The 16,149-nt window shown below is 43.5% G+C and overlaps 1 protein-coding gene across 3 annotated transcripts in view; it reads left to right on the top strand.

Moving 5' to 3' along the window:
* The window catches only part of ACTR2 (actin related protein 2), a 61,901-nt gene that overhangs the window by 6,610 nt on the left and 39,142 nt on the right, over window positions 1-16,149 (top strand). The window contains exons 1-2 of one of the 3 annotated variants that reach the window (XM_039529557.1): window positions 8,395-8,494; window positions 10,131-10,201. The exons of 1 other annotated variant lie outside the window; for it this stretch is intronic. Coding sequence is in view for 1 of the 2 variants with exons in the window: in XM_039529556.1 (XP_039385490.1) it covers window positions 8,285-8,494 (210 nt within the window). In the remaining variant the exon portion in view is untranslated. Of the gene's footprint in view, window positions 1-8,269; window positions 8,495-10,130; window positions 10,202-16,149 lie in introns of those variants that run through there. One more of the 3 variants, XM_039529556.1, reaches the window with a different exon arrangement.

Genomic DNA, 16,149 nt, shown 5'->3' on the forward strand with positions numbered 1-16,149 from the left:
TGAGTCCAGCCCCCTGCCTTCACTAGCAGGACCAAGTACTGATTTTTGCCCCAGATCCCTAAGTGGCCCCCTTAAGGATTGAACTCACAACTCTGGGTTTAGCAGGCCAATGCTCAAACCACTGAGCTGTCCCTCCCCATGAGAATTTATTAATCCATTTAGAACAATGTGCAGCACATGTAGTTAAAATGCAAGAGAGGCTTGAAGATTAACAAACCAAACGAAAGAACTCAATAGATAAGGCAAGAAATAGCTATGATTTCTGCAGGAATTCTTGCTAGGTGTGATCCTGCAGTCCTTATTCAGGCAAAACTCCTGGGTGCCCAATGAATCTAGGTTGGGGGCAGATTCAGAAACTAGAACACTATTTACTAGAGCTAGGCAAGATTCAAGACACAATTAGGTCTTAGTTAAAACCTTTGGACAAAATCCTACAGTCCTTACTTAGGGCTGGCCTACACACAGAGTTTGTATTTGTTTTTACACTACGGGTCAGAAATAAACTATGCTGGTATAACTGTGTTCACCCTAGGGGATTGCACCAATTTAACTATATTGGGTTTTGAGATAATTAAATCAGTGTAAAAACTACATATAGACAAATGCTTAAACAAAACTCCCACTGGACTAGCTGAATGATGAGTCTGATTCAATATGGTAATACCTAATGGTTCCCATTTCAACAGGAGATTTGCCTGAGAAAGGATGGCTAGAACAGACATTATTAATCAGTTGTTACCCTAATGGGCATAAAGTAATTGCTGGAATTTCTGCTTAACAGAATTGTGTATTTAAAACATTTATGAATAAGTGAATCATTAACCACCTAAAAAGTGAATATTCTAAATAGTAGAAAAAAGCGTGTTTAAAGGGATACATCTGCTAGCTGGCAAAGACATTATACATTAATTCAAATCAGATTCAAACAAGCAAAGTATCTGAATTTTCATACTAATGTAGACATTTATAATTTTTAAATAAAATAATTTTCTGTTACTTTATACCTGGCATAACTGTTAGCAGACGGAAAAGGGGTGGGTGAAAAGAATGTTTTTCCTTCAAGATATATGTATAACTTCCATGCTCATTTTGCCTTCTAGGTAACCTTTATGGTTAACACGTGAAAGCTGTGTTCGAAACTACTACAACTGGCACCAGTTCATTTTATTTTTGGCATACGTTACTCCAAACTCAAACCAACAATCTCTTAATCTTTTGGTTACTCTATTCCATGTCAATAGCAAGCATAACGTGCTCAGGAATCTATGTTTTTACTCACCATGGTATCTAAGTGTCATTAGACTCCATGGACTCCAAGTGTCATTAAGACACTGGTGTTTAATTTGTGGCATATAATATGCAGCCTATGAAAGGTCTAATGTAGAAGAGCTGGCATAAATTTTAGTGAAGACAATCAAGGAAAAATTCTGCCCTTACAATTGCAAGTGCAGAGGGCCCTTGACAGTAAAATTGGTATGGTTCTACTGGTCAAGGACATACTGCATGCACCACATGGAGTCATGCACAGAGAAGGGTTGTGGCATATAATATGCAGTATTATATACTATAGGCAGTAATTCTCCTTAAACAAGATTCCCTGTAAAATTATTATTGTCTTGTATTTCAAAGGAAATATACAACACATATCTATATCTCAGCTTGTAATGTGAGGTTCCAGGAATTGTTTAGCACTCTCTTTCCAAGATAGGAACATATCCCAAGAGGCTCTCATTACTTAAAGTAAATGACACATCCCTTTATTCTGGGCCACCATTTCCCTCTTCTAAGTCTCACCTATAGTATGTTTTCGGCTTTACTGAGTCATAGTATTATCCAAAGGTCACTTGAAGAGTGAATGCATTATTTCTGTTGTGCCTTGGCAAACTGAGCAAAAAATAAAAATAAAAAAATAAAATCTTACTGCAGTTTTCTGGAAAAGATAGTTTAATCTTCAATAAAAGATGAACTATGATTAATAAGATTTCATGTTTTGTTATATAACAGCTCTCATTTTAGTTACATGGGGCACAATCTGCCCAGGCTTGGAAAGGCCACATGGAGCCTCCCAAAGACAATAGAACCAGAAGAGTTCTACTGTGCAAAGAAATTAGGGACCTGCAGGACTGCCTGCTGTGGACCCCCACAAAAAGGAGGTAGACCCCACATATAGATGGATCCACCAGCAAAAATTCATGTGTAGAGGCTTCTGCAACCTGCTCCCAGGCTGAGGGAGGAGACAGGATTCTTTCCTTCCCAAACTCTTCCACACAGCCTATTTACTACGTACCTGCAAGTCAACCTATCACCATTTTGGTGACACTGCCTATGTGCTCTACTTTCTTGAATCAATGTATTCTGAAATCCTTGTCCATATCTTCATCTTCTCTTGTTCTGATTATTGAGACTCCCACTTTCCAGACTCCAATATGCACAGAATGTCTTTCTTCTCCCATGTACACAAATACATAACAACATATCTCAGCCTTAAAGCCTTCCAACAGTTCCACCATCCCCAACCCTTCTCTGTGCATGACTCCATGTGGTGCATGCAGTATGTCCTTGACCAGTAGAACCATACCAATTTTACTGTCAAGGGCCCTCTGCACTTGCAATTGTAAGGGGACAATTTTTCCTTGATTGTCTTCACTAAAATTTATGCCAGCTCTTCTATCATGTCTCTCTGGGAAGTGTTTTGGGATGCTAGTCAGCATACAATTATCATTTCACCAAAATATCCTTGCTGCTGCTGATAGAAACTTTTATCCTCCAACATCACATCCGTTTATGTACATATGTAAGCCAGTTTGATTCTTAATGACCTCTAACTCCAGTACTTACCACATTTTTAATATAGAATAATCAAATAAATAAGAGTAATTTTAATCAATTAAGGTTGTGTCCTCTGAAATTTTTTCTAAAAATATTCCAACAATTTTTTTAAAATAAAACAAGGGATAGTCTCAAAATCAGAGATCTTATAACAATGTTTTTTTCTCCTGAATCAGAGTATTTCACATAGTTACATTTTTAGTGAAGTAAACTGTTTACAAAAATTGAATTTTAAAGTCATTCTTGCATGTTGAAAAGTGAAGCAGGACAGCAGAAGGAATGGAGCTGTTAAATGCAATGTTTATTTCTCTCAGTGGATTTTACAGTAGCACAGTGTAAATAGATTTCAAAAACCAAAACCCCTTTTTTTAATTTGAGGAGAGAATGTAGTTCTGTTACTAGGACTCAATTATCAGTGACTCATGTTAAAATGTTATTCTTTATATGGTGTGGATGAATTTGAAACCTCCATTCATATTTGAAAGATATCTGCTGTTATCTGGAGATTAAGGTTGGTTTTGTGGTTAAACCACAGGACCGGGGAGTCAGCTAATCCAGATTCTATTCCTGGCTCTGCTGCAGACTCCCCCTATGACTGTAGTCACTTGGGACTACATTTTCAGAAGTATCATCTTATTTTGGGTACTAAAGTTTGGCAACCAAAAACTGAAGACATTTAGGACCTGATTTTCAGAGGTTCTGAATACCCAGATGTCCCACTGACTTCAGCTAGAGTTATGGGTGCTCATTCTCCCTTCATATCAGACCTGAGGATGCCTCATTCTCCACTCCTGGCAGCTCATGTAGTTTACCCCTGTAAAAAGTGAGTGTAAAATGCTACCACTGGCAAAAGTGAGTGGAGAAATCTAATTTGGTAGCATTTTGCACAGGTCTAAATAACTAGAGTGTGCAAGGCAGTGGAGAGTCAACTCCTGAGGGCTAGAAAAGAAAGTTTTCCCCACCTGTAACAGGGCATAGCAGGGCCGCCTCTGCTCCAAAAACTGCTCAGAGACCTGGCTCAGCAATCACTGGAGCAGTTTATTTACAGTGTGAAATCCCACCCTCTTCTTACCATACACAGCATGGGGGTTTTAGTCTAAAGGACTTCCCAGCCTCTGCAGCCACAAGAGACAAACTTCCACTCTCTGGCTTCCCCCTTTCTGTCTACTCCCTTTGGCCTCCTTCCTCTGAGGCTTTTATGCAGCCCCAGGCTAGCCACCTGGCAGCTGTTTCCCCTTTGCCAATCAGGCACAAGTTTCTCTAGCCAGCTCCAATTTCCCTCCCTTATGACAGAGGGCTGGCTCAGCAGTTCGTGTCCAGCACCCTGTCATACCACCCCACAAAGAAATGTTAAAGATGTTTTCCCCCTCCACATATAAATATATATTTTATTAGATGTCAAAGTCTCTATCTCTAGAATCATATGGTTGGATCTACAAAAGAACATTGCCATTTCCACAGAAAGGTTTTGTGTAGTTCAGCTCCTTCCAGCAGAATTAGTTGAAATAATCCAACCAGAATTAGTGTAACCCAGAAAGAAAAATGAGTTAGCTTTAGAATTCTGATCAAAGTCCTTCCCTTTATTTTTCTCATAATAGTAATTTCAGTACAAAGAAAACATATTCATCTACAACCAAAATCGCATTCGGCAAGCAAACATGAAACTATATTGGCAAAATACAATAGAGATATACCCCAGTTTTACAAGTCTCACAAGATATTCAGAAACTTCAGCAAAATCAGGATTTCATAACTTTTGGTTTCAACACAATTTTTGGGCCACAAACAAGTGGTTGTTAACAGGGCAATTTGGATTTTTGACATTTGAGAAACTCAGAGATGTTTTATTGTAATGAGGTGGTCATAATCTGCTAGGGCAGGAGGAGCCACCCTTTCTGTCAAATGGCTTATAAAAATTGTAAGTAGTCGCACTTGCACTTGTTTTATATACTATTTTACAGTCCACCAAATCCTATGTAATGTTTAGTCAATTTTAGGGGTAGTTTTGTGTGGACTACAAAATGTATTGTTTAGTGAAGTTTAGATTAATGAGGTTCTTTTGTATTAATATGTTAATCTTGGCAGCAGAATAGTACAGCACAGTTAAAAAAAAAAAGATCAAAGCAATGAAGACTAGTTTGATACGGAAACATTTCCTGTTAACACTTCAGGTGCAGATTCTCTCCGCCAACTTTGCTCAAAAAGGTTAAAAAATGGCCTCAACTCCAGAGCAGGCAAAGAGCAAGTGTATGCAGCTTCCATGCACCCCTGCACCCTGAGGTGTAAAGGACATGGTGGGGAGTGGGGACAAGGGTTGGAACAGGGATGGTAGTGGTGCAGCTGCAGGGTACTGTGCTCCATTAACTCCAAGCTTACAGACAGTCTCTTAGTAACTATTACCAAATGGCAGCATTTATAACACCTTGCACACTGCTCTGAACTAGGTTGGGGCTGACCAAAATATTAAGGGAGCTGTCTGTACCCCCTTTTCATTTAGTACAGCAAAGAACTCTGGGACAGCAGAGAATTTGGCCTTTAGAGTTTATTCTCCTGTTTATGTGTGCAGGTAACTCCCATTCACATTAGCATGGTTTCTGTGTGTATGCACACCAAGATAGCTCAGAGAGACCTCTTAATATGAAAGTCCATGAAAATCCATTCATATCAATACAGGTCAGGTGTAGTACATTACCTGATAAGCTTCAGCACTCTGCTTAGTCATTAGGTTTTTATTATCTTCTATTGTGAAGTCCTGTTTTCTTGCAAAAGCCACAGCACCCTTTCTAACCAGCACACAGTGAGTAGTTGTCTCCATGACTTTATCAGTTACAGCACGTGGTGTTCTGATTATTTTTCAGAATGAAAATTACATTTTTACACTATTTTTTATGCAATGGTTATTTTCTCCTGCAAGATTTTTCTGCCCTAGACCCTTTGACCTCAAAAAAGATATTCTACGCTATAAAATAGTGTGGAAAATACGCAGCTCTCATAAATCTTGAGTTTGGTTTTGGTGGTGTATTTTGAACCACACTACCTTATGAGTAAATGAGTTGAGTGGTGTCAGCCTCAGTTGCTAGTTAATATTTCAGGATTGATGGGCATTAGGTTTCCATTAAAATAAATGCTCTAAACCAGTTCCACAAGTAGAGATGGGTGAAATTTTTCAGACAAAACTTTTTTCATTATAAAATGCACATTTGGGTCAGCCAAAACATTTTTCAAATTCATGTCAAATTCCCCCAATTGTTTTGGTAAACACTTCTCCACCAAGCAGTCCAAAAAAATTCCCCCAAAATTGCATGTTTTGACATTTTCTAAAAGAAATGTTTCAAGTTTATTTCAAAACTAAGTTTACCTCAGTTTCATTTTTAAAAAGTTAAAAAAAATCAAACATTTCATTTCAGGTCAAAAACAATTTTTTTTTAACTTTGTCAGTTCACCAAAAAGTACTAAAGCTTTAATTTCAAGTCAACCTGAAACTTTTTTTAAAACAAATTTCAGCTCAGCTAGCTAGCAAACCAAAAAATTTGTTATTTGCACAGTTCTAACTTTAAGGCCCTCACTTTTATCCCAAGACTTCATACATTTTTTTAAAAGTATACATTAATATACATATATATACACATTTATAAATAAATGTACGGTCATGCCCAGTCAAAGCTGCTGCTGCTCTAAAATGACCAGGATGTGGCCCTTCCATTATAGCTGTATCACACTGAATTATTCCATCCTACTACATAACTCCCTGTCTCTTCATCATTCTCAAAATCTGCACATAATTAGTTTAAAAACCTGTCAAGTACTAGACCCAAATTCTGTTTTTTTTTTAAATCTGAACGTTCCCCAAGATTGCACTTAAAAATTTAGTATTTTAAAGGCATCAAAGAACACCACAATGGCCACTATTTAGAACTCCCCAAACCCACCCCCCAAATTGTGCTTATGTGCCTTTCACTATGTTTAACTAGAAAACACTACCTCCAATTTTGGCCTGACATTTCCAGTAACACAATAGAAAAAATGAGGATCTGATACCACATTTCTTGTCCATCCAAAAATTTCATTGAAGTCAAGGGGAATTTGGGGTGTGCAAGAAAAGCAGATGTTAAGAAGCAAAGTAAGAAAACATGTTTATTTCATTCTTTATTTGGAACCCACTGAAAAATGCAAAATATTTGCCAAGCAGAAAAGCGCAAAACTGTTAGGGAAGGACATTCTATTTATAGATTTCTAAGAAGATATTGAAAATATGAGAGAGTAAAAATTGTACCAAAAGGGTAAGAGTACCAAAGTCCTTTTAACTATATAAAGGTAGTTATTTAAAACTTGCCATTGTGTCATTTTATATTTATAAACAACAAAAATGAATAGTCTAATAAATTCATTATATGTAAAGCATCAGAAAATGAAACTGTGATGGAAACATGTTCAGTAAAATGATCATTTATCCCTCCTTTTGCCTGTATTGAGCTCAACTAAAGACTAGATTTAATACACTGATAACACCAACTATTTCTGATTATACATAAGGTACCTTGCCTCACCTAGTTCCTTGTTAGAACATGCCTGATGACTTCATTCCATATTTTTCAAATGAGTAGAAGTGAATCTTTTAGGTTTGCAGATACCTAAATAACTCAGAGGACCTAGTCATTTCTCCTAGGTATTTGGTCCATGAGGCAGGAGTGTTGTAGAGGGACTGTTTGGATATGGGTGTGTTGTGGAACTCTGGGCCAGGGGGTGTCCATGGCGCTCTCAGGCAGTGGGGGTGGGGGGAAGGTCCACAGGGGTGAGACATTGTGGAGCTCTGGGGCAGTAAGGAATTTCCATGAGGATGGATTGTGGCCCTCTAGGGCAGTAGGAGGGTGTATCTATGGGAGCACTGGGGGGAGAGGGGTTGTGGCACTCTGGGCCAGTGTATGTGGGGGGATTATGGAGCTGTGGGCCAAAGAGGGCATGTCCATGGGGATGGGGGTTGTGTCAGGCTGAGGTAGAGGGGTGACCGTGGGGGACAGGCATGCCCACAGAGGTGGGGGTTGTCAGGTGGCAGGAGAGGGTATCTCTGGGGGGGGGCAGGGGTGACCATGGGGGCAGGGGTGCCAGCCGTGCAGGGTGCCCAAGGGGCGGGATGTCCATGGGGATGGGGGCTGTGTCAGGCTGGGGCAAGTGGGGGTATCTATGGGGGTAGAGGGGTGACCATGGGGCAGTATTGGAGCTGTGCGTGTATGGGGGTGGGAGGGTTGGGGCAGAGCAGTGCCTGTGGGGGTAGGTGCAGCGTGTGTGTATGGGGTGGGGTAGGGGAGGTGCCCATGGGGCGGGGGTGGCTTGGGGCCGGGGGAGCAGCGGGGGCGCTGACTGCCCAGAGCAACCCCGCCGTGCCCGGCCCCGTTCATCTCTCACGGCCCCCCGGCCGCAGCCAGCAGCCCCGCGCCCCGCAGGAGGAGCCGCCGCCATGACAACCACGAAGGGAGCGGACCCGACGGAAGGCGGCGCGCCGCAAGGGGTCGGACCGCCGCGGGAACTGCAGGCGGCAGCGCCGAGCCGGGCGCTGATTGGAGGCGGCGGCGTGTCAGTCAGCGCCGGGCGGCAGCGGGTGACGCACGCGGAGCGGAGCATGGACGCGCTGGGCAGGAAGGTGGTGGTGTGCGACAACGGCACCGGGGTGAGCGGCCGGGCTGGGCACCGGGCAGGGGACTGGGGCTCCGGCCCCCCGCGGGCTCCAGGGGCAGCGACGGGCCCAGCTGCCCGGGGCGCCGGCCGGCAGCGGGGCCGCCCCCAGCGCCTGTCACTCGGCACCGCTCGCTGCGGGCGGAGCGGGGAAGGGGCCGCTTGAGAGACACCCCGCCGGGCGAGATCCGGGCCCCGACCCAGATCCCCTCCCTTTTCTGGCATAGGCCCGCTGCCCGCCTCACCCAGCCGGGATCTCCTTCCTCTCCTCCCCTCCCCGCGTGGGGTCCCCTCTTCCCGGCACCGTCTAGCCGCCGGGCTCTTCCTCTCCTCCCGGCTGCTGCCCGCCCACTTCCCCGGCATTGTCAATACGACCTCGGGGCAGGATCCGCTTCCCCTTACTGCCCCCCCATGAGATTTCCTTCCTTCCTGGCCTGCCGCCCGCCCCTCCCACCCTGCTGGGATCTTTCTCCCCTCCCGGCCTGCCTGGTCCTACGGAGTCTTCATCCCGGCACCGGCCTGCCCTCCCCCCCCCCGGGGGCAGTATCTCCTTCCTTTGCCCGGCACCGGCCTGCCCCCCCCCAGGATCTCCTTCCCCTTATTGTCCCCCATCTCCCAACCCGCCCCCCCCAGTGAGATTTCCTTCCTTCCTGGCCTTCCTTCCAGGCTGGTCCTATTGAATCTTCATCCTGGCACCGGCCTGATCCTCCCCACAGGGTCTCCTCCCCTCCCCCTGGCACTGCCCCCCCCCCGCAGGATCCTCTTTCCCCTCCCCGCCCCCCATGATCTCCTTCCCTCTCCCTGCACCGACCTGCCTTCCTCCCAACTCCACAACCCGCCCCATAGGTAAACCCTCCCACTGCCCTAGAGTTCTGTATCCTGCCCAAGTGAATTTCCTCCCATCTCACTCCCCTAAAGGACCACAACCTATCCACATGGAAATCCCCCACTGCCCCAGAGCTCCACAACCCCATGGATCTCTCCCTCCCCACTGCCTGGGGGCTCCCCTAGATGGGATCCCTCTCCCCTCCCAGTACCAACCCACCACCCGCCCTGGCATCCCATACCAAAGCAGAAAAAGGTCTGTAACGTGGAGCTGGAGCAGCTCCCTAGGCTACTGCCAGCGCAGCAGGAGTTGGGCAGTTCTGAGATGGTAAAAAGGCTTCTGCCCCCATCAGCTGTAGCTCCTGTTGCTGCCACCATAAGCAGGGTTTTGCTGGGGGCAAACTACCTGTCTGATTATTTTTTACAGTATAGATGCAGCCTAAGAACAACAGGGTAACTCAGTGCTCTGGGCCTCTCCACCCTTGGGAGCACATCAGTGCTCACTGTGCTGCTTTGGGGTAATGTGGATGCTTGTCCACTAAGCCCAGTAGCTCACTTCTCTCATAGGCTAAAATTGACTATTGTTGGCATTTCTTGGTGTGTCTGTGTATAATATTAAATATAGTGTGTATAAAAAGAGGATAAAGAGAATGAGAATATTTAGAGTTGAAAGATTTTCTTACTGCAAGTTGTGCTTTTACAGGCAGAATGAGATATTGGAAACTAATAAAAAAATTGTTGGCTTTAGACTAAAGTAGCCTCTAATATTGGTAATTATATTAATGCCCCTGCATTGTTTATTTTAGCATGCAGGCTAGCCTATCTTCTTGGAGTGTCTTCAAAAAATTCTGTTCAGTGATGAGGGCAGGAAACAGAGGTTGGTTTATGTTAAATGACTCTAGCTCACTAAACTATAAGTGTGGATAGAACCAGACAATCACTATGCTTTCTAATGAACTCTGACAAGAAAATGATAAAAGACAAAAACAGCATATCATTATGGCTAAACACTTTTCACAAAGTGATCACTCTGTCAGTTCTTATCCTCAGAGGAAACTTGCACAACACTTTCAAAAGATGAGCCTGTGAGCTTAAGTTCATAACTTTGCTAGATGCTAAAAATCATGGACTGAACAGAGACACTGGTCATGTCTGTGCTACAAAATTAAGTCAACCTAATTTACATTGGCATACAACTGCTGCAGTAATTACATGGTTTGAATGTGTGTGTCACAGCACTGCTGCGTGTCCCTTTTGTGCCCCATCTCATCTATACCATGAGCAATGTGCTCATAGGTGTCAAGATACTATGGCTAGATCGGAGCTGCAACTGCATAGCTTCCTCTCCCCACACACCCAACAAATCCAGCAACTCTGGTGTACTCCAGGTGGGAGTGTGAAAGCCGGCATGGTCAGCTGGGAACATATGATGTGGGTTGTCCACGCAGAGCAAACAGGAAATGGAATTTCAAAAATTCCTGGGGCTTCAAAGGGAGGGGGGTGCAATGCCTGTGTACCTGGCTGCAGGCAGCAGAGGAGGAACTACTTACCAGAGCCATCATGATGAGCATTGTGGGACACCACCTAGAGGCCACTTAGGGCGACAGGAGCAAGTGCACTGTCTATACTGACACGGCATCGCTCCAACTTTGTCGTAAAAAGCTCTATGCCGCTTGTCAAGGTGGTTTTATTATGTCAGCAAAGCAGGAGAGCTAAATCGATGGGAGGAGCATTGTTGCGTGTACACTTTCACCACTTTATCAATGCAATCTGACTTTTGACGACAACTGTATAGTGTAGATAAGGCCTAAGCTATGCCTACACTACTACTTATGTCAGCATAATTTATGTCGCACAGGGGTGTGAATAATCCCCCAACCCCGAGCGACATAAATTACACTGACGTAAGTGCTAGTGTGGAGAGCGCTATGTTGGCAGGAGATGTTCTCTCATGGAGGTGGTTTTATTATGCTGACAGGAGAGCTCTCTCCTGTTGGCGTAGAGTTTCTTCGCCAGAAGCACTGCCGTGGTTTTATGTGTAGACAAGCCCTATGTTGGTGTAGCTGGTGAGTTACATCAGCGGGAGCAACAACAAATTTTTGTGTAGATATGTATGTAGTTAGGTAGTGTAAGCTGCCTTGCGTCAATCTGATTCTATAGTGTAGATCAGACCACTGGATTTATGGCTTATTACAACAATCTATAACCCACTAACAACCCCTCCCCTTCCTTAACACCCCTCTAGTCATAGGGAGGAAACGGGCCATTTCACTTCGAATGGTCCCTTGAAATATATATTAACTACATATGCTAAACAGTTTGTTCCATCTTGTGTTTAGCTGTGATACTCTGAGCTCTGGTCTACACTACAAAGTTATGTTGATATAATTATGTTACTCAGGGGTGTGGAGCAACGTAGTTGTACTGACTTAACTCCTGGTGTAGACAGTGCTAGGTCAATCCTAAGGCTTCTCCCCTAAACATAGCTACCGCCTCTGCAGGAGGTGGAGTACCTACTATGCCAACGGAGAACCTCTCCCCTTGGCGCAGATAGCGTCTTCACTAAGCTATGTCGCTGCAGCATTCTAAGTATAGGCAACCCCTTAGTAACTTTCCCAGACCAGAAGAGCTCTGTGGAGCTTGAAAGCTTGTCTGTCAGCAGCAGAAGTTGGTCCAATCAAAGATATTACCTCATGCACCTTGTCTCTCTAGATCACTAAAACACAGAGTAACTCTTTAAAACTTTTAGTTACAGACTTAGAGCTGTAAACTGCAGAGTGCCAAAAATTGGGTTTCTCTCCTCTTTTCCGTTTTTTGGTAAAGAAGGCCTGAAAGGTTGTGGGGCTTTGGTTTTTCCCCCTCTCATTAGAAATTCAGTTTTTGTCTACCTGGGAAGACTTTATGAACCTGTCAAGATGAGGCTCTGGTCTACACTACAAACATATGGAAAACTCACACCCCTAAGCAACGCAATTATATTGACCCAACTCCCAGTGTAGACAGCACTAGGTTGACTGGAGGGCTTCACCTGTTGACATAGCTACCGCCTCTCAGGGAAGTGGAGTACCTGTGTTGACAGGAGAAGCTGTCCTATCAGTGTAGGTAGTGTCTTCACTAAGCGCTAGAGCAGTGCAGTGCTGTAAGTGTAGACAAGCCCTAGGAAAAGAGATGCTCTTTAAAAACAGATAAGGTAACTCAAGTGAGCTAACATCACTTGAAACCGTCTTTAACGCATAATGTAAGTACTGTTTAGCACCTTTACCGCTATGTTGGTTGTTGATATTTAGGGCCCTACCAAATTCACGGCCATGAAAAACGCATTACAGACCGTGAAATCTGGTCTTTTGTGTGCTTTTACTCTATACTATACAGATTTCACAGGGGGGACATTTCTCAAATTGAGGGTCCTCACCAAAAAGGGAGTTGCAGGAGCACAAAGTTATTTTAGGGGGGTATTGCCACCCTTGCTTCTGAGCTGTCTTCAGATCTGGGTGGCTGGAGAGCAGCCGCTCTTAGCCAGGCACCCAGCTCTGAAGGCAGTGTCCTGCCAGCAGCAGAGCAGAAGTAAGGGTGGCAGTACCATGCCATACTATCCTTCCTTTTGTGCTGCTGCTGGTGATGGCTCTGCCTTCAGAGCTGAGCTCCTGGCTAGCAGCTGCTGCTCTCCAGCTGCCCAGCTCTGAAGGCAGTGCCACCACCAGTCGGAGCACAGAAGTAAGGGTAGCAGTACCACAACCTCCCCTACAATGACCTTGTGACTCCCCCCTCCCCCCCCCAAAAAAAAAAACCAAAAAAAACCAAAAAACAAAACCACAACAACAAAAAACTCCTTTATGGGTCAGTACCCCTAAAATTACAATACCATGAAATTTCAAATTTAAATAGCTGAAATAATGAAATTTATATTTTTTTAAAATCCTATGATTGTGAATTTGACCAAAATGGACTTTGAACTAGTGAAACTGACATCAGTAAGAGACAAGAGCCTTTGAGTCAAGCAATTGGGAAGGAAATGACTTACAAAAAAGGAAGTCTTAACACCCACTTAACGCCAAAGACTAATGAGCATTTGAGACAAAGGATATCTTTGTTAAAGTTTCAACATCCCTGCCATGTAAATTAAAACATGATCTCTCACAATAAACAGCTGAAACCTCCAAGAAAATGCTCCAGGAAAATTAGGGAAAGAGGCCAGATTTGACAGTTCCAATACTTCAAAGGTTAATTTTTTTTTTTTTTGAATAGCAGGGCCTAAAACCTTTAGATCATCTCTATACATCATACAGAAATGTCAAAAGAATGCTTTGCAGGTTATCTTTATAAACCCTTAAAGCTCTTGAGGGCCTGATCCTGAGAGGTTGATCTCAATGGGAGTTTTAGATGCTCTCAGGATCTGTCTCTTTATCGTGTTTATTTGTAAATTTGTTGGAATATGTTAATTATGGAGACAATGACCATGACTTACTTATACTGCATACTTGAAAAGAACTATAGTAAAAGAACTGCTTTTGTTTTTGGTCCAAACTTCAGTCACTTAGGCCTGGTCTACGCACAGTTTTTGTACCAGTGTAACTATTTTGGTTAGGGATGTGATTGATTTTTGGTAAACTGAAGTAACTGTCCATAGAATTCCTAGTGTGGACACCATTATACAAGTGCTGCTTATTCCCCTTTCTGTATGGGAACAGATGTACCAGTGTGAAACAGCTTTGTACTGACTATACTGGTATAATTTTTGTGTGTAGACAGTCCCTTGGGCAAATGCTTAATTTTAACACGCAAGTAGTCCTAGAAACATGCTTAATTTTAGCGGGTTAGGGGAATAATTACTTGATGTCATTTAGGTCTGTAACCTAAATTATGTCAGAAAAATAATTTTTCAACATAAGAAAAACCCAGTTTTTGAGAAGAATAAACTGAGCCATAAATTGAGTTAAAGCCATAAAGTTTCACTATCAAGTCAGTATTGTAATAGTAAATGTTATACTATGATAGACAAAGCTGCCTTATTTTAAATAAAATATTTTCATGATAAGATGAATGAATACACTATGATTAGCATTCATAGAATATCAGGGTTGCAAGGGACCTCAGGAGGTCATCTAGTCCAACCCCCTGCTCAAAGCAGGACCAATTCCCAACTAAATCATCCCAGCCAGGGCTTTGTCAAGCCTGACCTTAAAAATCTCTAAAGAAGGAGATTCCACCACCTCCCTAGATAACCCATTCCAGTGCTTCACCACCCTCCTAGTGAGAGAGTTTTTCCTAATATCCAACCTAAACCTGCCCCACTGCAACTTGAGACCATTACTCCTTGTTCTCTCATCAGGTACCACTGAGAACAGTCTAGATCCATCCTCTTTGGAACCCCCTTTCAGGTAGTTCAAAGCAGCTATCAAACCCCCTCCCCCTTCTTCTCTTCTGCACACTAAACAATCCCAATTCCCTCAGCCTTTCCTCATAAGTCAATTGCTCCAGCCCCCTAATTTTGTTGCCTTCCGCTGGACTCTTTCCAATTTTTCCACATCCTTATTGTAGTGTGGGGCCCAAAACTGGACACAGTACTCCAGATGAGGCCTCACCAATGGCAAATAGAAGGGAATGATCGTGTCCCTCCATCTGCGGGCAATGCTCCTACTTATACAGCCCAAAATGCCGTTAGCCTTCTTGGCAACAAGGGCACACTGTCGACTCATATCTTCTTGTCCACTGTAACCCCTAGGTCCTTTTCTGCAGAACTGCTGCCTAGCCACTCCATCCCTAGTCTGTAGCAGTGCATGGGATTCCTCCATCCTAAGTGCAGGACTCTGCACTTTGTCCTTGTTGAACCTCCTCAGATTTCTTTTGGCCCAATCCTCTAATTTGTCTAGATCCCTCTGTATCCTATCGCTACCCTCCAGCGTATTTACCACTCCCCCCAGTTTAGTGTCATCTGCAAACTTGCTGAGGATGCAGTCCATGCCATCCTCCAGGTCATTAATGAAGATATTGAACAAAATCGGCCCCAGGACCGACCCTTGGGACACTCCGCTTGATACTGGCTGCCAGCTAGATATGGAGCCATTGATCACTACCCGTTGAGCTCGATGATCTAGCCAGCTTTCTATCCTCCTTATAGTCCATTCATCCAGCCCATACTTTAACTTGCTGGCAAGAATACTGTGGGAGACCGTATCAAAAGCTTTGCTAAAGTCAAGGAATAACACGTCCACTGCTTTCCCCTCATCCACAGAGCCAGTTATCTCATCATAGAAGGCAGTTAGGTTAGTCAGGCATGACTTGCCCTTGGTGAATCCATGCTGACCGTTCCTGATCACTTTCCTCTCTAAGTGCTTCAGAATTGATTCCTTGAGGACCTGGCTCCATGATTTTTCCAGGGACTGAGGTGAGGCTGACTGGCCTGTAGTTAAACTCCAGAAATATAACATAAAATGTTGTATATGAACTACCTTAGCAATTGTAGCCAAAATGCTTTAATTTTCCTCTTTAAAAATCTTGTATAAATTGATTGGAAACCTGCAGTTCTTGTAATGCTTACTGTACTATGTGATTATTGTGGATCTTATTGCAATCTGTCTTTAAGAAAAGGTAATTTAAAAATGTGTTTTCACAACACATGTAATGTAGGAGGACCTTTAATAAGGTCAGCAGCAGGGTCTTATCATCCACCTCAGACATTCTAGATTTTATGATTTTTGTTTAGAACAAATAGTAAGTTACTTTAGGTCTGGAGTGTTGTCCTAATTATATTTAAAATTCTTTTGTCCAAGAGATTTACACTACTTTAAACTACGTTAACATTGAGACTTGATGAGGTACAAGATT

This window comes from Mauremys reevesii, linkage group 3 (genome assembly GCF_016161935.1).
Source record: "Mauremys reevesii isolate NIE-2019 linkage group 3, ASM1616193v1, whole genome shotgun sequence".
NCBI classification, from domain to species: Eukaryota; Metazoa; Chordata; order Testudines; family Geoemydidae; genus Mauremys; species Mauremys reevesii.